We start from the raw sequence: 12,739 nt of genomic DNA, 5'->3' as shown, positions 1-12,739 counted from the left end.
CTGCAAACAGAGGGTCTGGACACAGCATGGCTTCCTCTTTTTAAGTTGTTAGCGCACGTGGATCCCCCTTCACCTCTCACTGCCATCAACACCACCCCCTTTCTGCTACTCTGCTTTTTCTTCAGAATCTGTTCCTTCGTAGCCAGCCGGATGGCTTGTCCCTGTAGTTTGTGGTGCCTTTGCTGAGAAGCAACATCTCCTGTGCTTCAGAAGATGATTTCTCCAGCCCTTCGTACTAGAGGTGGCAAGGGTTCATCTTGGCGCTTTTGGCAGGAACAGGACATGCTCCTCCATTTCCCATCCTGCTACCTTTTCAGGAGGTACCTACCCAGCAAGTCACACTCCTGGTATCAGTCTGGGAGAGGTAGAACAAAACTCTCTGTGGAGACTTACTACAGGGGGGGGGGGACCCACTTTCGAACCCCTCTCCACTTTACAACAAGAGAAGATGACCCTTGGTGGTTTAGGGTGGCTTTAAGTGGTATTAGCCTAATCAGGTTAGTATAGGATGAAAAGCTACCCGGAAGACCTAGAACTGTTGGCTACGCAGGGAAGTTGAAACTATATGATGTCAGCAGGCTGTATTGCCAACTACAGGGTTCTGTAAGGACAGTAAAAATTGAATCAATTTTGACTCATAATGGCTGGAATCGCCCCGATCCTGCCTTGGTGGTATGAGAATAGCCCTCCTGCGCAGGGAGGTGGTGGCGGGGTCTCCTCAAGATTTACACCCTGTTTTGCATGGAAGGCCTGGTGAGGCATTCGGAACAAGCGAGGGGAATGAAAACGCCACTGATTTGCAACTTGGAATAAGTGTTTATTATGACAAGTGTAATCTAGTTTTAATTAGCAAGGTGCCGCGCAGCATGTTGCTTGCTGTTCGGTAGCAATTTCTTTCCCCTCCCCTCCCATAATGATTTTTTTTTTTAGTAACTTACAGCTTTGTTTCAGTGCCACTGAATTATCAGGGATCGAGATTAATGACGTTGGGCTTTCATGCAAAAGCAGCCTGAAGTCCTGCTTAAGACACAGTTAGGGGACACCTCAAGTTCGTGTTCTAAAAGCCGATCGGGGATAGAGACGGAGAAGCCGCCCCACTTTTTAGGTCTGACTTGCAAGGACAGAAATCTCTCTTTTAAATTAATCGGATCTGATCCGCAGGCTGATCACAGCACATGCATCTTGCTGCCAGAGACGACGTGGATGCAGTTCTTCAAAATAAACATCTCATTTTCCCCAACTCTATTGTGCTGGATAATTCCATTGCTCCGGAAAAAAAAAAAAACTATGAAAAATAAGGTTGGAGGAAGCTTTTTTCCCTCTCTGGCAGCCATTACATGCCTTCCGTGGAAAAGAGGAAGAAGAAAAAAACATTTTCTCTTAACAGCCTTTCCCCCCCAGCTCCAAGATGGATTTCCCTCCAGCCGCTGTCATTCAATTATCACCTTGGGAAACACACACAGATATAACTGATGATCCCTTAAAACAGCCTGCGGTCTTTCCCCCCCTCTCCATCCCTCGCGTCTCGCCTTGTTCCCATCATTAAATGTAACACTGCCAGCCTACATTATATAGGGTGACCCTGATGGGCTGTCACTTTGATGCTGCACCAAGATAATAAGATTGCACAAGTAATGAAGGGCAGATAAATAAGAAAATGTTTACAGCGTGGAGCAGGAGAGCGTCTCTGGTCCCACGCCTCTCCCGCTTCGCAAGCCTGGAATCGGGGTTTGGCAGCGGCGGAGGAAGAGAAGAAGCGCCGCTTGTCCGAAACCCCGTTGACAAAATTTTAGCAAAGCAAAGGGAGGGAGAAGGTTTAGGGGAAGCCATCCCATTTAGCTAAAAGGAAGTAGGGAAAGAAACAGGAGGACCGTACAAATTCTTCGCAGAGAGTTGAGCCATGGAGTCGCCGCCGTGAGATATGGAGGCTCTATCGGTCAGTTAAATAAATTTTCAGAAGCCGACAAAACCCAGCGAGAAAGGTTTGGCCTCCTCCCCAAATCGCCCGGGGTGGTTTCCCTTAACCTACATCAAGGGAAATCAGCCTGGTGCCTTCCAGTGTTGTTGGATGCACGCCTCACTCCCCCTTGCTGTGGGCTTCTTGGCTGATACTGAAAAGAACCAGAGGCCTGGATTTATCAAGGGCGCCAGTGGCAAATCCAGGAAGCAAATCACGCAGACCGAGATTGGCTTTGGAACAAACCTTGTTTAGTGTTGCTGTTGGATAACAAGCCTGGGGAACGAGGACCTGGACAATCTTGTGTCCCCTGTTTTTTGGGGGGCCCTAAGAGATATTTTAACCCTTTAAAAAAAAAGTCTCCCTTCTGCTTTGCATGAGTCATTCTTTCTCTTCTCCCTTCCTGTCATATGGCTGGTCTTTTTCTGGCTCCCTGTTTGTGTGTAAATATAGCACAGCCATCCACCCCGTGAAGCTGCAGGGACTGGTTGTCACTAATTTTAGCAGGCATGGGAGGGTGCCTTTCTGAAAGCTTCAGTTTGCTCCAAGTTAGACCTTCCTTGTGTAATCCTGCATTCTGGCATGAGGTGGCAGTCTCGCCCGCAGGGCACAACCCCCTTATTCCCAAACTTAGCCCAACCCGGGCATCCCTATTTTCATCCATGTCCCCAAGGAAAATTGATATTGGCAAATGGATCAAAAGCAGCTTTTGATCCCCATACTGTGGCTGAAGCACAAGGAAATAACCCCGTACCTTGTATAGATTAATCTCAAGATGTTTGTTCTTACACCCTTGGCCAAATTTTGATTTCCCTAGCAACCATAAAGCCAGGGCTGCTTGGATGCTACTAATTTGGGTTTAATTTTGTGTTCTTTGCTTGCTATAGGGCCGGCTTCAGAACTCGGCTTGTTCAAGACTACTGAGTTTTCTGGCACCGCCGCTAAATTTGCTCGATGTCATTTTAAAGACATTTTTTAGAGCCACCCCCTCGGATACCTGGGCCCAGCATCTGTGTTCATAGCTCAAAGGGAGGTCCCAGTTCTTGGGAAACCTGGCAAAATTCGATCTTGGCATATCACGGGCAGCAGACGCTGGCATAAACCACGAGAGAGTATGTCTAACATACGTGCCTCAGTTACTGCCTTGCCTTACAAGGTTTCACTGGGCTGGGTATAGCCCTAAACCATAACATGCCAGTACAAGAACAAGTTACATTTGTCCTGTGGTCCTGCTTCTCCTCCAGCTTTGTGGAGCAGTTCTGCATTTAATTGCCCACGTTGCCCAGACCAGAGAAATTTATCTGTGGCTTTCTCTGAAGCTGTCTGATACTCGGGGACCACGGTTCATCTTAATTGGAGTTCCGAGTTGGACGAGGTCTTCGAAAAGCAGAGAAAGAAACCCCCCTTAGACTGCTGTCGTATTAAGAATTGTGGGGATTCATGTTTAGAGACCCGGCATGTTCAGGATGGTGCGGAGAATTCTGATCGTTCTTCAAATTACCATCTTTACACATTTCTCCCACTGGCCTACCCTTGAAACCTGTTGCTTGATTATTCCCTGGCCTGCAAGTTCTGTGCCAGGACGTCCCTCGAAGAAGAGAGGCTAAACTCTCCCCCGTGGAGAGGATAGAATTATTTATAGGGTTATTTTTTCCTTTTCCCTTCTGCTTGTCCTGTTGTGATCTAAGCTGCAGGCCTACACAACTTGACTTGCTGCTTGAAATTCAGGCCCTGGATGGCAACCCGTTGGGTGGGGGGTCTCTCGCTGCTGGCATCCGTTTCCCAAGGATTAGCCAGGCAAGGTGGTTTGGCTGCGTTAGGCTCCAACGGCCTAAATACCTTTAAAGGGAGAAAGAGGCACCGCATTCTGGTTTTCAATCTGGAGGCTTTTCAGCAGGAATCCACACGTGGGATTTGCGCACCATCGAGGGATGGGAATCTAACTGGATCTCAGGATCTACGGAGGTTTTATTCTTTCTTAAAAAACAAAACGGGGTAACGTTTCTCCATCCGGGTGTGTGTTGTTAGCACAGAACCAACAGCTCAAAGCTTGCTTCAGTTCCTTTCCTCCAGCCCCTGTCCCGGCTACGGTTAGGAGACGCGGTCTCGTCTTTCATTCCGATTTGCTTGGCGTGGGCACGTGCGTGGCTTCTTATTCCCTCCTCTTGGGAGAACTCTGCTCTGGGGAAATCAAACAGCAATTATTAGGGGTTGGCTTACTCTGGGAAGCCACGAGAGGTCCTCCAAAGGTAAGCCGGGGTGCTCACGGGCCAGCCTTTCCGGGGGCGGATCGCAGGCCCTGCCTGAAGCTTCTTGGGTTGCGAGGCAGGCGCCCGTGCCCCTCCTGTGCCTCCCCAAGGCAAAATGAAAGCTTGAGTGTCCTGACACCTCTGGTACTCTGCCTCCCCTGGAAAAGCACCAATAAAGAGATGAAACGAAAACGAGTGGCTCTCCTGCCAAAGGGTCAAGGGGGCAGCGGTGAAGCGCGCATGGATTCACCTGCCACGCTTCCAGGCCAACGATATGGGCACAATTAAAAGCATAAATCTGCGATTTAGGAGGAAACAAAAGTTAACATGTGGAAACGGCTTGAAATAATTCTTTCAACAGTTCTTTCGCTGTCTTACTGTTCTTGTTTGAAAAGCTCCTTGGACTGTGAAAGGTTTGGTGCCCTGGCTTCTCAAAGGAGGAAGATATGCCAGCTGTAGAAGAGTTGCCTGGCAAAAGCATTTTAGGACCGGGAGGGGTCTTCAGCCCCATTGGCCACGAGGGCACCCTCCCTCGCCAAGCGGGCGAAGGGAGATCAGCCCGTCCCGTGGAGGACCAGCAGCAGCGGCTGGCTTCTGTGCCACCAAAGAAAACAGCCCAGCGGCTAATTGACAAAGCAGCCCCTTTGTACGCAGGGCCCCCTTTTGATCAACGATTGCTTGTGCTAATGTTTTGGGCCGCGATGGATTTCCCGCAGTCGCTTTCGTCCCTGAATTTATGCATGAGGGATGAGCTGCCGTGGCGTGCACACGCTCTGCATGTTTGATTGATGTTCACTTGGCTTGACTCGCGGGGTTGCTGGGAGCCGGCCTGCCTCCCAGCCTGCAGCTTCACCAAAGCCCCCTTGACACGTCCTTTGTTTGTTCCAGCCCCTGCCACCCACACACCCTAATCCCCTCGGATTTGCTCTATTCCAGCATTTAATTCCTTCGCCAGACACAGTCGCTGTTAACGGGGCAGGGAGGAGGCCTGCCCGGCTGCACCGAGACAGAGTTTTCAGACCCACCTTGACCATCTCGCCCCTCACTTGCTCAGATGACCCGTCGAAGTTTCAGAGGAGCGAGTATCCGGGCATTGGCCAAGCAGCAAATTCAGTACAGTGTGCCCGCAATTCTAGTTTGCCAGTAACGAACAAGGCCAAGGTAGTCTTGTTTGCAGAGCCCCTTCGAGTCTTCCCTTCGTTCCTTAAATTTTCGTCTTGCGGCTGTTTTGAAACTCCTGTATTTTAATGTTGGGAGTTCCAGGGCTTGGAGACCAGACTGAGAAGAAAGCCGTGGCAGAACATTTGTGCGTGCATACAAGACAACAGCGTAGATGCATCTATGAAGTCAGCGCAACTGAACCTGATTCCAGGAAGATTCTTATTTTTACAATTCTGCTGTGCCATGTTTTGCCTTAACCATGATTTGTGCATAAGCTACTGTGCAAGGGCTGGCTTCGTGCAAAGCAGTCAGCTGTAAACGGTGGTTTACAAGCCACAAGGACTGCCTTCAGACGTCTTGTTAAACCACAGATCTCATTGTGGTTTAGCACGATGCAAAACCAGCCATTAACTCATACAGATTTGGCTCTGGCCCAGAATCACTAATGGCAGGGAAGTGTGTTTCTCTCTCTGTGTGTGTGCTTCTGTGTGTGAGTGTGTAACCATTGGAAAAAAACCCCTCCTCCTCCCTAAATCTGCCACTTCCCATTTCCCTTCTTTTTGTTCAGTGAACACCTTCAACATCCCGTTTTCAGGAACCTCCCCACGGTGATCCTTCTCCCTCTTTCCCCCCAACCCCCGTTTCCAGATCAGTAACCATGTTAGTTTGGTCCCGGACACACAAGAAAGATTCCCGGGCCAGCACTTGTATGAGGACATAGGCTAACGCTGCCATTTGCAATGGAGGATTGTTCCACTGGTGAGCAAATATTCACTGTCATCTCCTTCTTAAATAAAAGTGCACAGGTGTGACCTGGGGCTGGTGTGAGTTGACCAGTGAAGGTGTATAGAACGTAAGCATTATCATGTGAAATCGAGACTTTTTTGCGTATCGGTAGATCATTCTGGCCAATTGCCTTTCACTAATCCATTTTGTATGTTGTAAGGGCAACTTAGTAAGTCATCCCGGATCATCAGACCTGCTCGGTTCTCAGTTGACCCCTACCTGGGTATTCTAACATAGCAGGTAAGACAGTTCTGTCCGTCAGGAACTTCACATTTCACCTTTCCATGAGTTCATGAGTTGGACCTGAGCAAATTATTACTCACGTTCCATCCCAGGGCCCTCCCGTCAAACAGTGGGCCACCTGGATTATTTGGAGTAATCTTCAAATACTCGAGAGTACTCCCCAGTGCTGGTCCTTATGAGACCACATATTAATGATGCTCGTGTCCTTTTTCAGTGCCATCATGGTAGCGCGTGCGCACACACATCATCTCTCCATCCTTCTGTCTACTTATTTCTCCCATCCATTCATCTCTCCTTCCATCCCGTTTGCTTGTGGCGACACCATCACCCTGGAGAAACGTTTAAGCTTTACCCCCCAGAAGAAGACTGAGCTCTGCCCAGATCATAGCGTTGCCTTGTCATTTACGCACAGCCCCCCACTTCCAGCCTGTCATCGCGGACGAGCTTGAAGCCCCATCAGCGAACCCATTCATGTTGTGGCTATGAATTTTAGCTACCGGGAGGAGGCCAAACTTGGCACCTGGGTTGAGGTTTGGAGAGATGACTAGATCATTCAGGGGTTCAAAGAGAGGGAGACATGCACAGACCCCCTCGTGGGCAATTGAGGCATGTTTGTTCCAACTCGTCGGCTTCCAAGAGGCTGGTGAGGACACCCCCAGCTCGCTTGTAACTTGAAAGAGTTGGTCCTTTCCCCCCTCGCCGCTTGGAAAACGATGGGGTTTCAAAGCCCACTGCAAGGAGATGAAAACCGCCCGTCGGGCTTTAAAGCTCCGCGTCACACCTGCCCGTTTGAATACGGCCTGCTCCGGTTTTTGAACGTAAGCCAGATTCATTACCCTGTGGAATTACTGCAGATTTCTTTTGGCGTGCGCTTTTATTACCTAATTATCTGAACATCGCAGTATATATGAAGGTTTTAAAAAATAGATTGCCTTCTTACGGCTTCAGTGTTGTGGGAAGAGCTTTGAGAATGAGATAATGGGACGTGTACTTCTGCAATCCCAGGTTATCCTCTACCCGCCCACCCCTCTTTTTTCCTTTTTTAATTATCCGTCCACAGAATTAAAGTTGCGGGGTGGGACGTTCTTATCCCTTGTGATGGTAATGCCAGCAGTTCAAAACAACGGATAGGAAACGCAGCTCTGAAAAGGAGAGCGGATGTGAGTCATAAACGTACCGGCTTCCTGGCCTTCCAACTCCAAGTCATTAGGAACCGGTCCTGCAAAATTCCTTTTTCTCACTGCCCCCTTTCGGTCCCCACGGATCTCCGTGGCAGTTTAGGGGGGACGAAAGCCTCCTGTGAGCCCAGCTCTGCTTCATCCACAAAGTTTTCTCGGTAACAAAGTGGAAGTGGTGTGTCATTGCTTTCTTTCCAAGATGTTTGTTCAACATCCCAGTCTAACCGACAGCTCTGGGGTCATTTCATGGTCTCCCATCCACATATTAGCCAGGTCAGACCCTACTTAGCTTCTCAAGAGCAGCCGAGGTTGGCTACGTGCTGCCATCTAGCGGGCTTCCCTAGAATAACAGCATGTTCATTAAACGAGGTCTGCTTTGAAACAGAAGGGGGCTTGGTTTAGAACCAGGGTAGGCTTGCGCTGATTTAACCACGACTGTCCCTCTTTGGTTTTGTGCTTCTTCACAGCCCCTTTCAGTGACAGTTGGGTACCCAGACAATCTGCAGTTCCTTTTAAATGCACGCGCATCGCTCTTGGGTGCAAGATGGGAAAAGACAGGCGGCAGAACGCGGAGGATCGGTTATCGCTCCCCTTCTCACATCCAACATCATCGTATTTTAGTAAAGAGACAATACATAGATAGGGAGCGAAGCGTTTTGTGATTGCGTGGCCTCGGATTGCTCTTTGGTTGAACTTTGTCGTAGGAGGACTCGTTCTCCAGAGGTCAAGGGACTACAAGTCCCCCAATTCCTCCCACTGGGCATGGTGGCTGGGAAATGTAGTTCAGCAACCCTGGGGGGGCATGGGGTCCCACCCTTCAGGAAGTCTGTTCCTTGTATTTCTTCTGAACGGTTGAAAGAGTTCCTTCTGGAGTTGTGAATTCGATACCCGAGAGAGAGATGGCGCTACCGTTTGTTAAATTTTATGAACGAATTGAATGAATGTTCCTTTTTTTTAATACGTTGCTTTGTTGTTGTTCGTTGTCGTTCTATGTTTTATTATTCTTGCAAGCCATTTAGAGTCCCCCGATCGAGGGGCATCCAAGTCGCTCTAATCAAATAAACCCATCTGTCTCTGCAGAAGACCCCGGGTTCAATCCCCAGCTAGAAAGCATATTTGGTAGAAAAATGTAAAGGAGCAGGAAGGGGGTGATAGGAAAAGCCTCTGCTTATCATACCCAGAAGGCAGCTGCCGGGGATGGTAGATAATACTTGAATGGACGATCTGGGGCCGACCAGCCCCCTGCATTCCTCTTTGGTCTGGCTCCCTCCCCATCTAAGCTTTCAGCTCCAGCAGCTTCGGTCTGGATCCTTTGAACCCAAGAGTTGTCTTGCTTGGATCAGGCCCAGCCCAGCCCCCTCCCCGGCATCCTGTTCCCCCAAAGAGCCTTCCGTAAGCTTCTGTGCTAACCTTGCGATCTCTTTCCCCAGGGAGAGCTGATCACCTTCTATTACTATTGGAAGAAAACCCCTGAAGCTGCAAGTTCCCGGGCTCACCGCCGGCATCGGCGACAGGCCGTGTTTCGGAGGATTAAAACCCGAACAGCTTCCACTCCGGTTAACACTCCCTCCAGGCCTCCGTCAAGCGAATTCTGTAAGTAGGAAGCCGAAAGCAAGGGCCTTGGTTTTCGGTCACAAACCCCACTCAGAAGCGCCAAAGATGAATAAAGAATAAAAATTGAAATGAAGTTCAGGAGGATATTGCAAGTAGGACCCAGCCGCGGAGTCGGGATGCAAAAAACTCCCCCTCATTCCTTCATTCTCAAACCACAGATGGCTTTGAAGCCTCTGCTGGCAGAGCGGGAATGTGAGAGAGGGCTCTTTGAAACTTTGATTAGGGTTCAGCACCGCCAGAGCGATGTCAATTCAGCCAAGAAACTAAGCGTATGTCTGTGTCTCTATATAAACACGACACTCCCTAGCTAGAGAGATTCTCCTCCAGGTCATGTTGTCCTGAATACCCTGGAAGGACGCTGACTTTACCTGGGGGCCAGAGATAAAACCCTCTCCCCCTCTCCCAGGCGTGACCCACACTCACAGCAGACCCATTTCCGGGCTCAGTGGCTCTTCCAGGACAGAAAGGCCCCTCTGGGGAGCTGGACTGCAGAAGGCTGGGAACGTCTTGCTTTCAAGCAGGCCCTCCAAGGCACTCGGATGCGTGAAAAACCACTGGGTTTTGTACGGGGAAAGTTTAAGGCAGCGTTTCTCGACCTTGGCATCTTTAAGAAGTTGCTGGGGGATTCTGAGAGTCGAAGTCCACACATCTTAAAGTGGCTGAGGTTGAGAAACACTGGTTTGAGGAACGATCAGAGGCTTCCTCGTTGTAGATTACCAAGTTTTCTCTTCCAGCTGGGGGTCGCAGGCGGATTGAAAGGTGGCACAGCTAGAAGGGCTTATCTTATACCCTTATACCCTCGGCCTTTCCCCAGTCCGTCTGATGACTCAGTTTCTAACCCCCAAAGGGTTGCTGTTATAAATCTCTTCATCTTCCGGTTGCCGCAAACCACTTTCTCTTTCTTCTCTTTTTTGAATAAGCAGCTGTGCTTCCTCTCCTTGCTGTGTAGCCCCCCCCCAAAAAAGGAGAAGGGAGGGAGGAAGATACTCCGGCTCAGTTTCTTTCTTCTTGTCCTCCCTCCCTCTCTCCCTGTCCCCCTCTAATTCCCCCCAGTGGATTTGAGTTCAGCCAGCGAAGATGATTTTGACAGCGAGGACAGCGAACAGGAGCTGAAGGGCTATGCCTGCCGTCACTGCTTCACCACCAGTACGTATGTTTCGGTGGGGTCCCCTCCCTTCCGCCACCGTGCCTCCTCCAGCTGAGGCCGCCCCTCCTGTTTCGTAAGGGAGCCACCCACCGGTCCATTGCCAGCCGGGCTGGATGGGCGGCCCCCCAAATTCCTAGCCAGTACGACCAGTCGGGATCCTTGGAGTCATGGGCCTCATTCACAGAGTTGTCTAAATGTGCCGGGGGCTTCCAGTTTACTCCACCGCTATCCTTCCCAGCAGCCCTATGAGGCAGACCAGTGCTCATCTCTCCCTAAATCTGGGACTGTCCTTCTTTTTGCCCTTCTGGGGTTGATCATGGTCGCCCTCATTTTTTTATTATTTTTTTTAAAAACAGCCTCCAAGGACTGGCACCACGGGGGACGGGAAAACATCTTACTCTGCACAGACTGTCGCATCCACTTCAAGAAGTACGGTGAACTCCCCCCCATCGAGAAGCCAGTGGACCCACCCCCCTTTATGTTCAAGCCGGTCAAAGAGGAAGATGACGGTCTCAGTGGGAAGCATAGCATGAGGACAAGAAGGAGTCGTGGCTCGGTAAGTCCCACCCAGACCTGCTCTTTTTGGAATGGGTTGACAAAGCAAGATGCCATGGCTCTGTGGCACATTATCCTTTCGTGGGCCCAGCTGTTTTGGCTTCCCTGCTTCATCAAGGACTTGAGATCTTTCAGATTCTCCAGGGAGTCTTGGGGTGACAACGTAGCCTCCTTTTTTCCCTTACTTGAGATGCCGAGGAGTGGAAGAAGTCCACCTGGTGCATTCTGGGGCTGGACTAGACCTGGCATGGCGGAAGCCATGGGACCAAGCTAGTCATTCCTCCGGTCAAGACCCCACTAAGCCCTGAGTTGTCCTTGAAATGGTGGAGACCCAGGAGTCGCTGACCAAAACAAGATGGCTTTGAGAGAGAATAGGCCAGCCTATTCGTGTTGCGGGCCAATGTTGGGCCTCCTGGAAGCAGCCCTCGATCGTGCCTTTCTCTTTTAACCAGCAGATGTCTACACTTCGCGGGGGTCGTAAAAAGCAACCCACCAGCCCAGATGGTAGGGCCTCGCCCATCAATGAGGACATCCGATCCAGTGGTCGTAACTCGCCCAGCGCGGCCAGCACATCGAGTAACGACAGCAAGGCGGATTCGGTCAAGAAATCCACCAAAGTACGTTGTGGTGGAAGTTCATGGTCTCTCCTGGTCACTCCCAGGCTTGGAGCAAGCTGAGATAGAAGTCCAGCGTGCCTGATGGAGCTGGGTCTTGAGTTCTTTTCCTGCTGCCCTAAACCAGCAGGGATGGGCAGATCTCAGGCAGATTTCGTCAATCTGGGCCACTTCCAGATGTGGAGATGGCCAGAATTCCTCAGCTGGCTTGGCTTTGCTGAGGCTTCTGGGAGGGGACGTCTTCTGGAAGTCGCCCAGGTGGGGAAACGCAATCTAGGCCTGCTCTCCAGGGGATTGGAAACAGAGACTTCTCTGCTTCCAGTCTTGGGGTCAGCATTTCCTGAAGTTAAGAGGAAAGGTCAGTTTGAAACGATGATTGTACTAGTCTGATGCACTTCAGTGGATCTTTCGGTATGGTCCTTCCTGAACTGAACGGAGGAGCCTCCTTAGCATCCCGCAGCTGGGAGAAGTGCATTATGGGAGAGTACCGGGCAGGGCCTTCTCTGTTGGGGCACCCCATTTCGGAAGGCTCTGCCCTGGAGGCCAGACTGGCGCCATCACCATCTGACTTTGAACACCTGAATCATCATTGTTATTACCGCACATTTTAAAGTAAACGAGTACAGTTGCGCCTATTGTCGTTTTTAACATTTCACCATATTTTATGGGTGGTATCCTACCGAAGAATCTCTAGATAGAAGATGCGTTATTTCTGTCTTAACTCATTTGAAGAAAAGGCCCAGCATTTTAAAGGCAAATTCTGTACTAGGAATGAAGGGCCAGTATTGTAGCATCACCCTGTTTCTCAGCTAAAGGGGGACTTGACGTATGACGGGAAAACGTAGCGAGAACTTCTTCTCCACTGCGCAGAAGGGATTTGCCGCCACCAGAGGCCTAATGGTCACAGTTGAGGTGGTTTCAAAGACAAACCGGGCAGGCCCAGGGTGGATGAGGTTCTCTCTCCTGAATCCCAAGCAGGAGATCTTAACGAACAGCTTCCGGGGGTTGACAGCAGAAGCAGCTAATCACCCTCCTAGCTGTGATTGTGAGCCTCTTAAACCAACCGTCATCCCCTGGGCTGTTCCAGACGTTCTTAACCTCCGGTGACCTTCCAGCGTGCAGCTGAAAAGCCGCAGGCCCAATCCTGCCCCATCAACGGTGCTCCGGCCTTGCTCCCTCTGCTACTTCAGGAAAATCCCTTGTGCTGTTAGCACTGAGTGGGGAGCCTTTATGAG

At 50.3% G+C, this 12,739-nt stretch overlaps 1 protein-coding gene across 7 annotated transcripts in view; it reads left to right on the top strand.

Annotated features, from left to right (window-relative positions):
• Positions 1-12,739, top strand: part of RERE (arginine-glutamic acid dipeptide repeats) — a 208,151-nt gene that overhangs the window by 184,925 nt on the left and 10,487 nt on the right. For 5 of the 7 annotated variants that reach the window (XM_088136769.1, XM_088136772.1, XM_088136770.1 and 2 more), the window contains 4 exons: positions 9,005-9,167; positions 10,242-10,334; positions 10,692-10,891; positions 11,343-11,507. In XM_088136769.1, the coding sequence (XP_087992895.1) occupies positions 9,005-9,167; positions 10,242-10,334; positions 10,692-10,891; positions 11,343-11,507 (621 nt within the window). The remainder of the gene's footprint in view (positions 1-9,004; positions 9,168-10,241; positions 10,335-10,691; positions 10,892-11,342; positions 11,508-12,739) is intronic. The other 2 variants (XM_088136773.1, XM_088136771.1) reach the window with 1 other exon arrangement.

The sequence above is a fragment of the Python bivittatus genome, unplaced genomic scaffold (assembly GCF_059951505.1).
Source record: "Python bivittatus isolate LINGU-HERP-01145 unplaced genomic scaffold, Pbiv_v1 ctg000090_np1212, whole genome shotgun sequence".
NCBI lineage: Eukaryota > Metazoa > Chordata > Lepidosauria > Squamata > Pythonidae > Python > Python bivittatus.
This window is presented reverse-complemented; position numbering and strand designations above follow the sequence as displayed.